At 41.7% G+C, this 19204-nt stretch overlaps 1 protein-coding gene across 5 annotated transcripts in view; it reads left to right on the top strand.

Moving 5' to 3' along the window:
- The window catches only part of LOC117359853 (hornerin-like), a 153108-nt gene extending 134144 nt beyond the window's left edge, over positions 1-18964 (top strand). For 4 of the 5 annotated variants that reach the window (XM_033943236.1, XM_033943235.1, XM_033943234.1 and 1 more), the window contains 9 exons: positions 11612-11741; positions 12707-12820; positions 13624-13719; positions 13831-13941; positions 14221-14331; positions 14450-14533; positions 15148-15261; positions 18268-18372; positions 18761-18964. In XM_033943236.1, coding sequence (XP_033799127.1) covers positions 11636-11741; positions 12707-12820; positions 13624-13719; positions 13831-13941; positions 14221-14331; positions 14450-14533; positions 15148-15261; positions 18268-18372; positions 18761-18816 — 897 coding nt within the window. In that variant the 5' untranslated portion in view covers positions 11612-11635 and the 3' untranslated portion in view covers positions 18817-18964. Of the gene's footprint in view, positions 1-441; positions 476-11611; positions 11742-12706; positions 12821-13623; positions 13720-13830; positions 13942-14220; positions 14332-14449; positions 14534-15147; positions 15262-18267; positions 18373-18760 lie in introns of those variants that run through there. The other variant, XM_033943237.1, reaches the window with a different exon arrangement.
- The last annotated feature ends 240 nt before the right edge of the window (positions 18965-19204 follow it).

The following is a 19204-nucleotide window of genomic DNA, read 5'->3' as shown; positions in this document are numbered from 1 at the left end:
CACCAGTACCCCTAAGTCTTTCTCAAGGCTACTTTCAATCAATAACTTTTATATAGTTTCTAAGGCAAAAGTATTACAATGAAACAAAACTTACGTCCAGAGACTTGACTATTCTTTTGGCAGGAGTTATTTACTGAAACCTGGGAGCTCTGGCTCTGCTGTCCTCCACAGCTACTGCCCTGACCAGATGTAGATATTTCTGAAGAGAGAGAGAGAGAAAAGGAACTATGATTCTATGAATGTAAATATCCTTAAAGATCAATCAATAACTTTAAAATAGTTTATATGAATATTGCAATGAAATAAAACTTACGCTCAGACACTTGACCTTTCTGTTGACAGGAGTTATTCATTACAACCTGAGAACTCTGTGAGCTCTGGCTCTGCTGTCCTCCACAGCCACTGCCCTGACCAGATGTAGATGTTTCTGAAGAGAGAGAAGAAAAAAGGAACTACTGTATGATTTTACAAGAATGTAAACATCTCTAAATATCAATCAATAACTTTTATATAGTTTCTAAGGCAAAAGTATTACAATGAAACAAAACTTACGTCCAGAGACTTGACTATTCTTTTGGCAGGAGTTATTTACTGAAACCTGGGAGCTCTGGCTCTGTTGTCCTCTACAGCCACTAACCTGGCTAGTTGTGGATATTTCTGATGATATAGAACAGAAAACATCTATGATTCAAAGAATGAAAACATCCCTAATGATCATACAATGATTTTTAAATAGTTTCTAAGGAAAAAATATTGTAATTAAATAAAACTTACGTCCAGATCCTTGGCCTCTCTGTTGGCAGTAGTTATTTACTACACCCTGTGAGCTCTGTGAGATCTGACTTCCTTGTCCTCTACAACCACTGCCCTGGTTTGTTGTAGCTGTTTCTGAAAACATAGAATAGAACAAATTATCAATGTGTGACTTTTGGAGCCTTTGTATTATCTGCTTGAATATCTCACAAACATTTATTCACAAGTACCTGCAGTTTCATCTTCCCCCTCTTTTTTTAAACTATTTCCTATGTTGAAAAATCATCATTCCTAGAATAAATTGACTATAACTCCTTTTGAGACCTGCAAGAAAAGATATGGTCCCTGAAATTGACCTGTATATGATACTGTTTCGAATAAAACTACAGTCCTTCCTCCCTTAGACCAAAACACTTTTCAAACAGTTTCTAAGGAAAACATAATGAATTTGACCTTTCTGTTCACAAGATTTATTCACTACAATCTGAGAGCTCTGTTGAGCTCTGACTCCACTGTCCGCCAGTGGCACTGCCCTGGCCAGTTGTAAATGTTTTTGATAACATAGAATAGAACAGAATATAAATTTGGTCATATAATAGTGTATCTGAACTCTGACTCTGGATAAATTTGTGACTGCTGTATGGACTGTTATTTTTCTTCCTCTCAGAAATCAAAAGGCTATTTTAGGAGAATGAATCCAGTTTTCCTACATAGCCATGCATCCTCCTGCTATAGGACCACTAGTTCAAGACCATGTCAAAAAAGATAACTTTTAAAATGAAATATGACCCCTTTAACTTAAAGGAAATTTAGCAAATTTCTAGTATCAACCACAGAACTGACAATCATTGTCTCATAAGGAAACAGAACTTACGGTTGTATTCTTGTCCTTTGTTTTGGCATGAGTTGTTGCCTTGATTCTGTTGGCTTGATGTCTGCTGATTGCATTGTCTTGCACCATTACCATCCTTGGCAGACATGATTGTTTCTATCTTTTGAGAGTAATGCAGAATAAAGAGAGTGGATCTGTGAGTTTTGGTCTTATCTGTGTGGACATGACATTTATATATACAAGTAGTGCTCCTCCCTGTCCCATATCAGCATCATACATACCTTGGTAAATCTTTTGAGCCAATAAGAATGTAGCATCACTCACTTAATTATGATAATACTCTAATATTTTTTGGCCTAAAGGTAAGGTGGATATCCTACAGTGTAATTTCTTATTTTGATCATTTAACATGACATAGTTGTGTCTGATATATAAATTGTACCATGTCACCCTTTACTAGGGTATCATTTTCTATATTTAATCCACTTCTAATCTCAAAGTCATTATAAAAATTTACTAATGGCTTTGCAAGTGCATTTGACGTCTTTTAAATGGCAACTAGAATATCCAGTTGTATTTGATGAATTTAACACATAGTATTGATACTGTATCATATAGTTTCCCAACTCGTAGTATGAGTACCCCAAGGGACACGTGTGATATTGTCATGGATATGCACACTTGGGCAGTGTTCAGAAGACTAATGTGATTAACATTCCTCTCTCTGCAGCAAGTCTCAGGCTGTCAGCTTCAGGATCGCTTTTACCCAGTAAATCTTCCTCCTCTCACTTCTACCGCAGGTCCAGCAGAACCTCGCACTCTCCATTCCGCCCGCCCCCCCCCCCCCCTTTCTTCTTTCAAAATCTAGAAGCTCTCTTTCTTTCTCTCAGGTGTCCAGCATTTTACTTTTTCTTCCTTCTTTCTGATGTGATATGATAGAGGTCTATAAAATAATGAGTGGAGTGGAAAGGGTAGATGTGAATCGCTTGTTCACTCTTTCCAAAAAGACTAGGACTAAGGAACATGTGATGAAACTACTAAGTAGCAGATTTAAAACATACTGGAGAAAATATTTCTTCACACAATATGTAATTAAACTCTGGAATTTGTTGCTGGAGAATGTGGTGAAATCGGTTAGCTTAGCAGGGTTTAAAAAGGTTTGAATAATTTCCTAAAAGAGAAGTCCATTGACCATTGTTGAGATAGCTTGGGGAAATCCACTGCTTATTCTTAGGATAAGCAGCATAGAATCTGTTTGCTACTTGGGATCTAGCTAGGTGCTTGGGACATGGGTTGGCCACTGTTAGGCAGCCTTTGATTGGCGCTCGAGCCTTCACGTGACCAGGGGGGTTCCCTTCTTCAAGTTAGCTCAGTACGCCGTGGCCATGTTAAAAACATTGACTTGATATTTGTAAGCTACACGCTGAGTGCCTGAATTGTTCTGGTAAGATAAATTTCAATTGTTATGGTTTTAGAAACTATAATGTAGTGAAGAATTAATGCTAGCTCTTTATTTCCCTTACAGTCGTTGTATCTTCCCCGACCCTGATGAAGATTGAAACGCATTGTTGGGGAATGAGGCAGTAACTGTTCAAAAAAACAACTATATTAATTAAAAAGCTAAGTGCACATATATATATATATATATATTTATTATTAGAAAATAAAGAGGATATAAGCACGGGCACTTTAAAAAGACTTAACAAGATTTAATAATGAAAACTAAACACACCGATTAAACAGTTCCGGTGAGGATAACCACCACTGACAAGTTTTGTCAGTGTGGTAATCTGAGGGACTTCAGTGATTATATGTAGAAATATATTAGTGAGATGAGCTCTTGAAGAATTAGTATTGTGATCTATTAATTAAACAGAAATGCCAGGATTGTTCTTGTGAGTTGCAATAGTCAAGCATACTTAGAATAGAAGATTATACCAGTAGATGGAATGATGCTGCATCAAAGTATTTTCTGATGATTCTTAGTTTCCATAGTGTCGAGAAGCATTGTCTAGCCAATAAGTCCGTGTGAGCATCTAAATAAGGTATCGGTCAAGAGTCACTCCCAGAATTTATGTCACTTAGGTGGCATCATATCTCATCTCTCTCAAATCATATCTCTCTCATATCTCCCTTCTCCTGCCTTTCCTCCAAAGTACAGATATAACTTATTTGCACACTCCGGTATATATAACACTTTGAACTTTACTGTACTGTTTAGTGCTCAGAGAACCGTTGTTGCTTATGAGACCGCAAAATTTGCCTACTATTAACACGGCTCAAATTCTCAATCACTGCACCAAACTTATATGTACTGGGTCTTCATAAATAAACTTAACTCAATTTTTGCTAAATTTCGATGGAACCAGTGTTCAAAATTGACTAAAGCATTCAACAGGTTCTGACGCATTTCACCATGTTGCTTCAGAGAACCCGTATTAACACAGGCATAATTCAGCCCCCACCATGTCTGTTTTCACTCTACTGCTCTTTCTAATACCACTCTTAAAAAGAGCAGTAGAGTAGATTTTTTTTTTTTTTTTTGCTCTAATAGCCTCCTTCACTTCACCTTATAACCATGTCAGCTCTCGCTTTTTCTTCTTTCCAACTTTATTAACACATGGAATACATCTGGTCTGGGCTTACATGATGGTATTTTTAAATAACATCAATGCCTGGTTTACAGTCCTAACCTTTGCCAATGATCCTTTTCTTTTTAACAATTTTCTACATTTTAAATGCCGCTACAGTAGATTTGTTTAGCGATGTCACTCCAGAAATCAGCTCAAATTTGATCATGTTATGGTCACTGTTTCCTAGCAGACCCAACACAGTTACTTCCTGTACCATTGTCTATCCCCTAACCAACATAACTCCTGAGACAATAAATCACCTGTCATCTATTTTACAGCAAATCGAACTATGGATGGCTGATTTCAAACTGAAACTCAACACAGAAAAAAACAAGTTCTTCCTGGCAAGTCCGAACGACAAAATCAAAGACTCAACAATCTCCTTGAACGGTCAAGTCTTTCCTATCACTGATTCCATAAAAATTCTGGGAGTGACACTAGACCGCAACCTTACCCTTGAAGCTCACACTGACTCACTGGTCAGAAAAGGCTTCTCCGCCTTATGGAAACTAAGAACCATCATAAAGTACTTTGATATAACCTCATTCCGCTTACTTGTGTAATCCACCATTCTAAGCTTACTCGACTGCTGCAACATTATCTACCTGGGGTCCTTCAAAAAAACCATTCACAGACTTCGAATCATCCAAAATTCGGCAATCCGACTGATCTTTGGGCTAAAAAAATGGGAACACATAACTCCCTTCTACTAAAAACTCCACTGGCTACCCTTGGAAGCAAGAGTGCAGTTCAAGTTTGCCTGTCTCTGCTTCAAATCCATTCTTGGTTCGGCCCCCTTATACTTGGTTCCCCATTTTATCCTAGATTGTCCATCCAGACCCACTCACAGAGCTCATCTCTTCAGCCATCCGACTCTGAAGGCCTGCTGCTACAAAAGATACCTGAACAGAACTCTTGCCTTCCAACCTGGTCATCTAAATCAGTGTTCTTCAACCTTTTTACACCTATGGACCGGCGGAAATAAAATAATTATTTTGTGGACCGGCAAACTAATAAGACTGAAATTTTTAAAAACCCCATTGCCGCCCCATCCCCGCGAGCTCGGTCCCATTAACCATCTGATCCCATCCGCACAAGCCTCAAATAGTTATGATTTTATATTGAACATATTTTATTAAAGTATAAAAAGAAACAATATTCTGTACAATTGTCATTTTATAAATATAAATAATAAAGGGCAAGGATCAACAAAACCCCCGTCTCCCCTCCCCTTCACATATATCCCCTCTACTATCAAGAAAACTGAATAAGCCAAATTATTACAGAATGCTACACAAATGTCATGCTAACAGAATACCACAGTCACACATGGCAGGAATGGTGTTAGGGGAGTGGAACTAGGGCAACTGCCTCCTAGTCAGAGAGAGCCCTAAGCCAGCTGGAAGCTAAAGACGCACTGCCTGGGCTTTGCACTCCCCAGTTATGTCTAACATCAGCTCTAGCAGGATACATATTTTAAATCTGATATATTCTAATCACAAGATAGAAATAAAATTATTTTTTTCTATCTTTTGTCGTCTCTGGTTTCTGCTTTCATCTTCTTTTCACTCTCTTCCATCCAGCGTCTGCCCTCTGTCTCTTCAATCCAGCATCTGCCTCTTCCATCCACTGTCTGCCCTCTACCCCTCCCCCTTCCATATGGTATCTGCGTTCTTTCTATGCCCCTCTCTCCTACATCAGATCTAGCATCTTTGTCCCTCTTTCCTTATTTTTCATCTGATCCCCCTTCCCAGCATCAATCTCTTTCTACTTTGTCATTCCTCTGTCTCTCCCCTTTCCCTCATCTAATCTCTCCATTCCATCCTGACTCCTTCCCCTCCTCTAATCTCCCTGCCAGCTGTTTCCTTTCAATGTTCCTCCTCCCCTGTCCAACAGTACCTTCTCCCTTTCTTCCTCCCCTTATCCAACAGTAATTCTCATCCCTACCCCTTCTCCCCTGTCAGCAGTAGCCCCTTCCCCTCCCTTGTCCAGGAGTACCCCTTCTCCCTTTCCTCCTCCTCTTATCCAACAGTAATTCTCATCCCTTCCCCTTCTCCCCTGTCAGCAGTAGCCCCTTCCCCTCCCTTGTCTAGGAGTACCCCTTCTCCCTTTCCTCCTCCTCTTATCCAACAGTAATTCTCATCCCTTCCCCTTCTCCCCTATCAGCAGTAGCCCCTTCCCCTCCCTTGTCCAGGAGCACCCCTTCTCCCTTTCCTCCTCCTCTTATCCACAGTAACTCTCGTCCCTTCCCTTTCCCTTCTCCCCTGTCAGCAGTAGCCCTTTCCCCTCCCTTGTCCAGGAGCACCCCTTCTCCCTTTCCTCCTCCTCTTATCCACAGTAACTCTCGTCCCTTCCCTTTCCCTTCTCCCCTGTCAGCAGTAGCCCTTTCCCCTCCCTTGTCCAGGAGCACCCCTTCTCCCTTTCCTCCTCCTCTTATCCAACAGTAACTCTCGTCCCTTCCCTTTCCCTTCTTCCCTGTCAGCAGTAGCCCTTTCTCCTCCCTTGTCCAGGAGCACCCCTACTCCCTTCCCTCCTTCCCTCTCCAGCAAATGTTTCCTCTATGTAGGCTAGCGGCAGCTCTGTGTGCTTTTAACTTCAGCACACAGCTGCCCCTAAGCAGTATTTTAGCCGCGGTTTCATGAGGCAGCCTCGGGGCCTTTGGTAGGCCAGCCCGCTTTGATGATGCGATATGGTCCGGCCTATCAAAGGCCCCGAGGCTACCTCATGAAACTGCGCTAAAATACTGCATAGGGGCAGCTGTGTGCCGAAGTTAAAAGCACACAAAGCTGCCCCTGCTTGTCTGGGGGTGCGGAGACATACGCGGCAGGAATAGGAGGTGGAAGGCAGGAGTGTCAGCATAGCGATGGCAACAGGAAGTTGCACGTCAGCTGACGCCGGCACTTTTTGCTGTGGCTGGGGACCCGAATCCTTTGCGGACCGGCAACATTTTTTTGCGGACCGGCACCAGTCCGCGGACCGGTGGTTGAAGAACTGTGATTTAAATGATTGGTTGGGCAATATCATCTCGCACTCCGCATCCAACCTAAACTTTAGAAAATTACTAAAAACTAACCTATTTAACCGATTTGTAACCTAAGACCTCCTGCCTGACCCTTACCTCCCAAGATCTCTTATGCCTTACCCCTGTTTTCCTGCCCAGCTTCTCATGGCCCTTTTATTGTACCGGTCTCCTGCTTCCTACATTTTTCTTCTGTATTCGCTGATTGTACCTTTCGCTGATTGTATCTGTATTCGCTGATTGTACCTCTTCGCTGACTTTCCAGCCCTTCTTTGTTGTAAACCACCTCGAACTAATACGGCTTTGGCGGTATATAAGAAATAAAATTATTATTATTATTATTATTATTATTACTATGCCCTGCATTCCACAAGGACCAAATCTAAGCTAGCTACCCTCTTGTTGGTTCCTGGACCAAGAAGCACTTGTTTATTACATCTAGGAATTTTACCTTGTTAGCATTGTCTGATATAATATTTATCCAGTCAATGCTGGGATAATTGAAATCATAATATATCCAACTAATAACCCAAAATACTGACAAAGACAGTCTTTACTTAATACTGATAATATCTGAAACAGGCAAAAATAAAACCAGGAAAAAGTCAGGTCTCAAAGCTTAAGAGGTCTACAAAAAAAAAAAAAAAATCCCTTTTTATAAACAAGTTAATGAGTTATATAAAAGGGAGAAATAAACCTCAGTTCAGCTTCATGGGTCAGATAAAATTCCCTCTTTCAAAATATTAAAAATGTTCTTCAAATGTCCAAAATGTAGTTAATTCTATAACACAGATTTAACCATGTCCTGCTACAATAGTTCAAACAATTCAAAAATGTGAATAGTACTCCAAAATATACTTAGGTGCAGTCTAAACTTGAAGTCCTGTATCCTCCTTAACTTGATAACACAGTTCCTGTGTTTGTTTTTTTGTGCCTGTTTCAGATATTATCAGTATTAAGCATGGACTGTCCATGTCAGTATTTGGGAGTGTATATTAGTTGGATATAGTGTAAAATAACACATTATTTCTCCTTTTGGTCAGAGGTAATCAAAATCACCCACTATTATACAGTTGCCCTATTTTGTCTGCTTTCCTAATCTCTGAAAATATTTCTTCATCTGTCTGCTCATTCTGTCCTGGAGAATGATATATTCCTTCCCTTCACACACGGAATTTCTATCCATATGGATTCTACACTGCTATCTGTCATGTAGAATGTATATTTTATTTGATTCAATTTCCCCTTTAACATATAGTGCAACTTCCCTCTCTCCAATTTGATATATTCCACCATTGTGATATACAGTGGTACCTTGGTTTATGAGCATAATTCGTTCCAGAAGCATGCTCTTAAACCAAAACACTCATATATCAAAGCAACTTTTCCCATAAGAGTTAGTGTAAACTTGAACAATTCGTTCCACATCCCCAAAAACGTAATTACCATTAGAGACGCCTCCGCCGCTGCCTCTGCCATCCACGCGGCTCCTCCAATTCTCCTCCTCTGCTGCTGTTCGCTGCCTCTCACTGCGAGTGGTGCTCGCTAAGCAAACGCCGCCGCTGCCATAAAGCCCGACTGGACACTATTGGCTCTGCCGCTCCCGGACGCTGCACAGCCCCCCCTCCCCCGGATGCCACTACCCCCTTTGCTGGGACTCTCAAGTGCTGGCTCACTCCTGCCAGATGCACCCCGACTCCCATGCTCCACCCGAGGCCACCGGCGCTGTTATCGCCTCTTCCCCCCCCTCTCCCCGACTGGCCCTGTCCTTACCCCTGTACCGCCGATGATAAAAGTGCCTGCCGCCGGTCTGCTGCTGAGCCTTGAGCATCTGCACATGCTCAGGCCTTCTGATCTCACCCTCTCCGAGATTCTCATGGCTCAGCAGCAGACCGGCGGCAGGCACTTTTATCACCGGCGGTGCAGGGGTAAGGACAGGGCCAGTCGGGGACGGGGGGGGGGGGGGTGGGGAAGAGGCAAGAGAAGCGCCGGTGGCCTCGGGGGGAGCAATACTGTTGGTTCCCGCGGTCGGGTCTGGTCGGGTGGGGGCTTGCAAATCGAGTCAATGCTCGGTTTATGAGTCAAAAGTTTGCTGAGTGTTTTGCTCGTCTTGCAAAACACTCGCAAACCGGGTTACTCGTAAACCGAGGTTTGACTGTAATTTGTATCCAAGTAACACAGTGTCCTATTGATTCTCCTCCTTTTAGCAGAGTGGCCACAGAGACTTTTCAGCAGAGGGGCAATCTAGGGAGTACTGTAGTGAATGTCACATTAAAATGTCACATATCACCATAACCTGCTTAAACTGTACAGTGAGCCTCCAAAACCCACCCAAAACTTACTGTCCTCACAGGTACACCACAACAATAGACCTTAAGTCTGCAGGCATCATCTTACTGTAGGTACAGAAGGTTTTGAGTGAGTTTTGGAGGGCTCACCATACAATATAAGCAGGTTATGCATCCAGGTATTTGTCTGAATATCACTGGTGCCTAGATAAGTAATTGTGGCCAAGTATACCTGGATGTTCAGTGTCGCCTGGTATCTGGACACTGGTGCTGAATTTCTAGGTTTAAAATTCTAAGGTGACCAAGGCTCAATATTATCCATAATATTTTTATACACATGCTACACTACAATACTTTTCATTCCATATCTTGATGAGTATCCTCTAATAAAATGTGATGTCATAACAGCACTGAAAGACCCCACAGAACTTTGCACATGTCAAGGTTCCAGGATATAAGAAGCCAATAGAAGAAAAGAATAAAATTTCCAGGTGGGGGAGCCTCTGACTTCAGACATTTTCTTCCTCTCTCAGCTGCCATTCTTGATTCTGTGCTGCCTTCTTAGGGGCCCTTTTACTAAGCTATATTAGGCGCTAACATGTATTTAATGCACCTGGGTTTTTTTTTAATATCATTCCTACTGTGTTTTCTGCTGGTGATGATGATTGTATTGTTTTGTTTGCCTTTGTATTCTTTGTATGCCCGGTGTTACTCTGGTTGATCTCAATAAATATGATTTTTTTAAAAATGTCATTCTATGGGACACGCTCAGGCATCCTGCGGTGCCCAATGTGTGCACGCTAACTGCATGCTAAAAAATATAGGATGTGTCTGTGGTAGAGTAGACATTCTTGCACTAAATCAGTTAGCACAGCTACTTTACCATGCACTGAGGCTCGATTCTATAAATAATGCCTAACTCACAGGCACCATTGCGTGCAATTTTCAATCATCCACTAGGCATGATTTACATCAAAGGAGGAAGAAAGCGGCATAGGGAGGTCCCTGGGGCAGCCTTTTTCAACTGGTGGCGATCAAGGCAGGTCAGAAAGAAAGGGAAATCTGCTAGACCCATGGGAGAGAGAGATACTGGATTCAGGAGGTAGGAAAAGTAATGCTGGACCAGGGTCAAAGGAGAGATGGGGAGGAAAAGTACTGCTGGACCAGGGGAAAAGGAGGAATGGGGAGGAAAAGTACTGCTGGACCGGGGGAAAAGGAAGGATGGGGAGGAAAAGTACTGCTGGACCGGGGGAAAAGGAGGGATGGGGAGGAAAAGTACTGCTGGACTGGGGGAAAAGGAGGGATGGGGAGGAAAAGTACTGCTGGACCGGGGGAAAAGGAGGGAGGGGGAGGAAAAGTACTGCTGGACCGGGGGAAAAGGAGGGATGGGGAGGAAAAGTACTGCTGGACCAGGAGAAAAGGAGGAATGGGGAGGAAAAGTACTGCTGGACCAGGGGAAAAGGAGGAATGGGAAGGAAAAGTACTGCTGGACCTTGGGTGGGAGCGAGAGGGAAGGAGACATTCTTGATAAAAGTGACTTTGAAACTGATAGCTTGGGAATTGTTGCAGAGAGTAGAATATTAGTCACATTAGACTGTTGTATGATGCACAATTTTGTACGTATACCCCTGTTGATGACTGGCGTGCCATCTTGGATAATCATACTGCAAAAATGTGCCACAGTATCATACTTTGTGTTAAATTTGACAAATACAACTGGATATGCTAATTGCCATTTAAATGCCGGTAAATATATTTGCTAAGCCATTAGTGGATTTTTATAACAATTTTGAGATTAAAAGTGGACTAAATGTAGGAAATGATTCCTTCATAAAGGGTGTCATAGTACACAACTACGTCATGTTAAATTATCAAAATAATAAATTACACTATCCACCTTACCTTTGGGCCAAGAAATACTAGAGTATTATCGTAATTATGTGAGTGATGCTAAATTATTATTGGCTTATCCAGGCATGCATGATGCTGATGTGGGACAGGGAGGAGCATTACTTGTGTATATAAATGTTAACACAGACAAGACCAAAACTTATAGATCCATTCTCTTTATTCTGCATTGCACTAGGTAGAGAGAGAAAGCGAGACAATCATGTCTGCCAAGGGTAATAGTGGTTCTGGACAGTGCAGTCAGCAGACATCAAGTCAACAGAATCAAGGCAACAACTCGTGCCAAACTAAAGGACAGAGCTATAATCGTAAGTTCTATTTTATTATAAAGCAATAATTGTCAGATCTGTGGTTCATACAAAAACATACCAGACTAATCTGGTGTGTTAATAACATTAGCTGAGCTCTCTGGGACTATGAAGCTGCTGTGGGGTATTTGATGTTTTATTTGGATTGAACTGTGAGTTAAAGGTGATGGGAAAATGTAATGAAGCAGCCATCAAATACTTGTTCCAAAAATTTGTGCAAGTGTGTTTATTGGTTATTTGTTGATTGTACAGTATTATATATTTATGCTGGTGATAGAATGTGAATGCTAATGTTATAGAAATTTGCTAAATTTCCATTAAGTTAAAGGAGTCGTATTTCATTTTAAACTTACAATATCTTGACTGACATGGTCTTTAACTAGTGGTCCTATAACAGAAGGATGCACTGCTATGTAGGGAAAGTGAATTCAGTCCCCCAAAGTAAACTTGATGGTATCTGAGAGGAAGGAAGACATATCTGTCTATACAGCAGCCACAAACACTGTGCAGAATCAGAATACAGATACACTATTGTAGGCCCAAATTTGTATTCTGATCTATTCACTACTGTCAGAAACATCTACAAATGGCCAGAGCAGTGCCTGTGGAGGATACTGGAGACAGAGCTCACAGAGCTCTCAAGTTATAATGAATATCTCTTGTCAATTATGTTTTCCTTAGAAACTGTTTAAAGTGCTATGGTCTCAGGGAGGAAGGTAAACTCATTTATCCCTGAAATAGTATCTCATAGAGTCCAGTTTCACGGTGTATATCTACTCTAGCAGGTCTCAGAAGAAGTTGTAGTCTGAGATTTCCGACTATTCCAGGAATGATAACTTTTTACATGTTAAATCGTTTAAAAAGGGAAGGGGTGGTGAAACTGCTTGTTCTTGACTTGTACAAGCAGATAATACAAAGCTCGATAAAATCACAAATGTATATTTTGTTCTCTTTTATACTATCAGAAACATCCACAACTGGCCAGGGCAGTGGCTGTGGAGGGCAAGGGAGTCAGAGCTCACATAGCTCTCAAGTTACAGTAAATAACTCCTGCCAACAGAATAGTCAAGTCTCTGGAAGTAAGTTTAATTCACTGTGTTTTCTTTAGAAAATGAAAATGCGCTCGTTTCAGGGAGGAAGGTAGACTTAGTTAACTCTGAAACAATGTCATATACAGTCCATTTTCAGGGCACATATCTACTATAGTAGGTCTCAGAAAGAGATGCAGTCAGCCATTTCTGGGTGCTTGAGTTTTAGGCACCACTACTGGGGCTCTACCATTTAGGTGAACTAGTGTTTTGGGCATTGCCATTTCGGTGACTAAACTTTTGGATGTCCAAATGGTACACTTGTTGGGAACCTATGCTTTTTGGGAATGGTGGTATCTCAGGTCAAATTCAATAAAGGGAACTCAAACTTAGTTACCTAAAGATGCATAGTATTATATAAATTCAATATTAGGCAATTATTCTTCTCTTATTTAAATGAGGAAGTATGCTACAGACCTTTTAATTATATATCCTCATTACCCCATATAATCAGGAGATTTCTTTAATATCAACAATCTCCTGATTATATGGGGTAATGAGGATATATAATTAAAAGGTCTGTAGTATTATATAAAGACACATTAGAATACCTAAAAAGTATAGGTACTCAAATGGTGGCACCCAAACAGAATTGCTCCAATGGTGACACATAAATGACATTACCCAAAAGTGCTGCTTCATTCTATTCTAGCTTTCTCTATAGGTGAAATAGTTAATTAAAAAAGAGACAGAGGTGAAGTGAGATTTCAGGTTACTCTAATTATATGTTCATGGCTTGTCCTAGCAGATAATACAAAGGTTCCACAAAAATTTGTTCTATTCTATGTTATCAGAAACATCCACAGCAATCCAGGGCAGTGGCTGTGGAGGACAAGGGAGTCAAATCTCACAGAACTCTCAGGGCCAACAGAGAGGCCAAGGATCTGTCCGTAAGTTTTATTTCATTACAATACTTTTTCCTTAGAAAAAAAATTGTAGTATGATCATTAGGGATGTTTTCATTCCTGAAATCATAAATGTTTTCTGTTCTATATCATCAGAAACATCCACAACTAGCCAGGTTAGTGGCTGTGGAGGACAGGGGAGTCAAAGCTCACAGAGCTCTCAGGTTGTAGCTGGTTCCTGCCAACAGAAAGGTCAAGTGTCTGGACGTAAGTTTTAATTTGTTATAATACTTTTGACTCAGAAACAATGAGTTTTAAAAATTACTGCCCCCCTCCCTTTTACAAATCTATAGCACAGGTTTTTAGCGCCTGCCGTGGTAGAATAGGTCCAACGCTCATAGAATTTCTATGAGCATTGGAGCTGTTACCACTGTGGCCAGTGCTAAAAATCATGGTACAGTTTTGTAAAAAGGGGGAGGGGGGTGATCTTTAAGGATCTTGTCATTCATAGAATCACCATTTTTTTTTTCTGTTCTATATCATCAGAAACATCCACATCTAGCCAAAGTAGTAGCTGTGGACAGGGGAGTCAGAGCTCACAGAGTTCTCAGGTTGTAGTGAATAATTCCTGCCAACAGAAAGGTCAAGTGTCTGAACGTAAGTTTTGTTTCATTGCAATACTTTTTTCTTAGAAACTATTTTAAAGTTATTGATTTATCTTTAGAGAGGTTGACATTCATAGATTCATAGTTCCTTTTCTGTTCTATATCTTCAGAAACATCCTGTGGAGGACAGCAGAGCCAGAGCTCCCAGGTTTCAGTAACTAACTCCTGCCAAATTAATAGTCAAGCCTCTGGACGTAAGTTTTTTTTTTTCATTGGAATACTTTTGCCTTAGAAACTATATAAAAATTATTGTGTGATCTTTAGGGATTGCATTACATTACATTACAGATTTCTATTCCACCATTACCTTTCGGTTCAAATCGGATTACAAAAAGAGTTACAACGTTAGATCAGAGAAGGTTTCCAAGAGAGGGAAAAGTAGGATCTGGGGTTAGGGAGGGGATGGTAAGAGGGGGGTTAAGCTTTATCATGGCTGTTCAGGGATGTTCTCATTCTTAGAATCATGGAGAAGATATTAGCTATTCAGCAGGGACGTTATAAAAAATTCATTGATGTTTGGGAGCCATTAACAAATTATTGTAAGGATTGCTTATAATTAATAATTTATTTCTTCTCCTTTATTATTGAAGCATAGGGTGGGGGTGGGTGGGATTAATTTTAAATTATCTGAAATTATAAGAATATAAGGGAGGGAGGGAGAAATAGTATTATGATTTCAATATATGTAAGATTAATAAGTTATATTAAAGTGAATATGATGGTATTATGTTCTTGTTGAAAGTTTAAAAATGAATAAAGATTTTTTTAAAAAAAGAATCATGATTGTTTTTCTGCTTGGTATCATCAGAAACATCCACAACTAGCCAGGGCAGTGGCTGTGGAGGACAGCAGAGCCAGAGCTCACAGAGCTCTCAGGGTGTAGTGAATAACTCCTGCCAACAGAGAAGTCAAGTATCTGGACGTAAGTTTTAATTCATTATCATTTAGGTTTTTTTTCCCATGAAACTATTTAAAGACCACTATATTATCAAGATAAATTATCCCCTTCTTTTACTAAGGCGCTCTAGCCAAATTAGGGCTCCTTTTACAAAGGCGCACTAGCGGTTTTAGCGCACGCTAGCCGCTACCACCACCTTTTAAGCAGGCGGTAATTTTTTTGGCTAGCGTGCGCTAAAAACGGTAGCGCACCTTTGTAAAAAGGAGCCCTTAGGGCGCGCTAACTGATTTAGCATGTTCTAAAGATTAGCGCACACTAAATGCTAACACGTCCATTATATTCTGCATTAGCATTTAGTGCGCTAAGTCAATTAGCGTACGCTAAATCGGTTAGCGTGCACTAGATCGGCTAGCGTGCCTTAGTAAAAGGACCCCTATATTTGGGGACATCTGCATTCATAAAGAAGGAAAATATATTGAAGCAAGAACAAATAATTCAGTTATTAACAATACAATTTGTTTGTGAACATAAGAATTGCTGTAATAGGTGAGACTGAATGTCCATCTAGCATTCCTTCTAGCATTAGTCAATTCAGGTCACAAGAATTTAGAAAATATTAATATTATATAATATTATATAATATTGATATTTTCCTGGATTTTCCTGTGTATATTATAAACCTATTTTTACCAAATTCTCTATGACAAGATCCAGAGGTTAACTAGTCATTGAATTAAAAAAAACCCCAAAACAAAACCACATTTTCTTGTATTTCTTTAAAAAGTATTATCATGTAACTTAGGGCTCCTTTTATTAAACTGTGGTAGAGGGTTTTACTGTGGGCTGCTGAGGTAAATGCTCCAATGCTCATAGGAATCGCGGCACCCCAAACCTTCCCGACAATGATTGGGGCAAGAGGGAGCCCAAGCCCACTTGCCCCGCGGCACCCCAAACCTTCCCGACAATGATCGGGGCAAGAGGGAGCCCAAGCCCTCTTGCCCCGCGGCACCCCAAACCTTCCCAACAATGATCGGAGCAGGAGGGAGTCTAAGCCCTCCTGCCCCGCGATCCCCAGTCCGATGGGGCCAAGAGGGAGACCAAGCCCTCCTGGCCCTGCGCTTTCCAAGCCCCTCCCCCCCATGATCCGGCCAGGAGGGAGCCCAAGCCCTCCTGGTCATGCGACCCCCACCCCCTATGAGGGTGTTTAAGGCCCCGCCCACAGGAGGAGCCTAAGGCTCCCAGGCCTATTCTGGTTGGCCCAGGCACCTCAGGCCCCACCTGTGGGTGGTGTTTGAGCCACCTGGGCCAATCCAGCCCCATTCCGGAGCCGGCTGGCCTGCCGGATGGGCGGGCTTGACACCCATCCGTCTGGCCAACGTTTTAAAGGTATGGGGGGTTGGATTGGGGGTGGGGGGTCGTGGGTCAGCTGGGGGGTCGTGTGTCGGTGGGGAGGGCAGTCGGGGGTTTGGGGGGGCGGATGTAGGGGTGAGTCGATTCGAGGGTAGGAGGGCCTGGGATCCCTCCTGCCCATATTTTAGTGGGGGTGGGGGATAGGGAGTCCGCCTGGGCAGGAGGGGTTGGGCTCCCTCCTGCCCGATCTTGTAGGGGGTGGAGGGCGAGAGGCCAGGAGGGCTTGGACTCCCTCCTGGCCCGATCGTAATCAGGGGGGGCGCAGGGCAGGAGGGCTTGGACTCCCTCCTGCCCTGATCGTAATTGGGGGGGTTGGGGTTCGCGGGGCAGGATGGCATGGGCTCCCTCCTGCCATGATGTCATCGGGGAGTTCGGGGGTGCCCTGGGCAAGAGGGGTTGGGCTCCCTCCTGCCTGATCTTGTAGGGGATGAGGGTCGCATGGCCAGGATGGCTTGGGTTCCCTCCTGCCCCGATCATTATCAGGAAGGTTTGGGGTGCTGTGGGCCAGGAAGGCTTGGGCTCCCTCCTGCCTTGATCGTTGGGGTGGGAAGGGTGGATCGCGGCAGGGGAGATGAGCCATCTCTCCTGCCGCGATCATTGCTGTAGGGAGTAGGCAGGTTGCTGGGGCTGCTGAGCTCATCGCAGCAGCCGTGATCAGCTCAGCGGCCCCTTTTTGGCACTTATATCTGTTTTGATTTGGTCTAAGTCAAAACGTATAAGTGCTGACTAGGCAACCTGCCTAAAGTTTTGGTTATACCTGCTGCACGCCTAAGTCTAGGTCGGCCTACCTCACGCCCACCACCCGCCCTTTCCCCTCCTCTAAAAACGCCTCTTTTCTCTCTGTGCGTTTAGAGGCAGGGGAAAGGCCTAAGCTGGTTTTAGATACGTCTAAAACCAGCTTTGATTATGGGTACTTGGATGATCAGGCTTTTTGATCGTCCAAGTAGCCATTTAGGCCACTTTTTAGATTTTTTTTTTTTTTTTATTATGAGCCCCTCATTCTGTTTTTCATTTTTCTAAATCTGAAGGACTGTTACTTTATTTTTAGGATACACTTCTAAAGTGAGGGTTGTTCTGGTGATCTAACATCATCTATGTGGAAGTCATTTCAATTTGTGAACTTGGGGCTCCTTTTACTAAGCTCCGATAGCGTTTTTAGCGCACGCAGAATTGCTGCGTGTGCTAAACCCACGCTATGCGGCTAGAACTAACACCAGCTCAATGCTGGAGTTAGCGTCTAGCGTGCACGGCAATTTAGTGCACGCTAAGCACGCGCTACAACCGCTATCGCAGCTTGGTAAAAGGAGCCCTTGGTTTCCAGTCCTAATTTCAATCAGAGTCAGCATTTACCATCTCAGAAAGGGAGTCCTAACGATCACTGATACCATAACACCTGCTGGAAATGCTTATATTACTTGTATTGCAGGTGGAAAAGGGAATCATAGCATCATGTTTCCATCTAGATATTTTATGGTGACAGCTGCACAACTTGGAAAAAAATTACAAATGGGGGAAAAACTGTTATGAATGAAGGATGATGACATGTTGCTGAACACAGGATTAAAATATCTGAAAACTGTTCATCCTACTCTGGGGTTTTTTTTTCCTGTGTGTATCTAGAATCAAGCTCATCTTCCAAGGGGGACAATCATGGAGGACAGTGTGGTCAGACATCACAGTACTCACAGGGTGGAGCTTATAACTCATCCCAAAACAAAGGCCAAGGTAATGAATTAAAAATGTATTTCATATTTATGAATGCAAAATCTATTTTATAATAGTACTCAATAATTTTAGAAACAGTATGAAATTATATATCTATTCTTTAGATTCATTTAAATTATGAAGTCCCCTCCAATTTTTAAAAAATCTGATCATGATATTTTTTATTAATTGCATTGTAATTTTGATATAAACTTCTTAGAACTGATTGGAGTCACATTTTATTTTTTAATATCAACCTGACCTTTTTATGATACATCAGTCCTTTTTATATAGTAAAGAATACAGTAAATGAGTAATAATTTCATAGGGAATAAAGTATTAGAAAGTATACTGGAATATCTGAGTATAATGTGGTATACTTCCACTAATTTAGTGCTTCTTATTCCAGGTGAATGTCAAAACACAGACCAGCAGAAACAATACACAGGTGGAGTAAAGAAGTGAATAGCGCAACCCTGAAGCTCTACTTCCATAAATCAGAATCTTTGTTTAAATTGGCAATAACACTGATTTCAAAAGGTTAATCTTTAATGTAAATTCCCCCAAAAAACTGCTTCGATGTCAAAATGCATCTAGTCTTTCCACTCAGTTTTCCTGGAATATTAAAGCTATCCTCAAGACTAGAACATTTGTCTGTGCATCTCTTTATTAAAAAATGCATGAATTTTTAAACCCTGGACTAGGATTCCTGAAGCTTCTTAACAGTCCTGAAGAAACACATGTTGCAGTGAACCAATGGGATGTGTTCCTCACATGCTACCAGAGAATACAGTATTTATCACCCTCTTTTACTAAGGTGCGCTAACTGATTAGCACGCTAAACACTAATGCG

This window comes from Geotrypetes seraphini, chromosome 4, assembly GCF_902459505.1.
Source record: "Geotrypetes seraphini chromosome 4, aGeoSer1.1, whole genome shotgun sequence".
Lineage (NCBI taxonomy): Eukaryota > Metazoa > Chordata > Amphibia > Gymnophiona > Dermophiidae > Geotrypetes > Geotrypetes seraphini.
The sequence above is the reverse complement of the archived record's forward strand: the minus strand, read 5'-3'. Positions and strand labels throughout refer to the sequence as shown.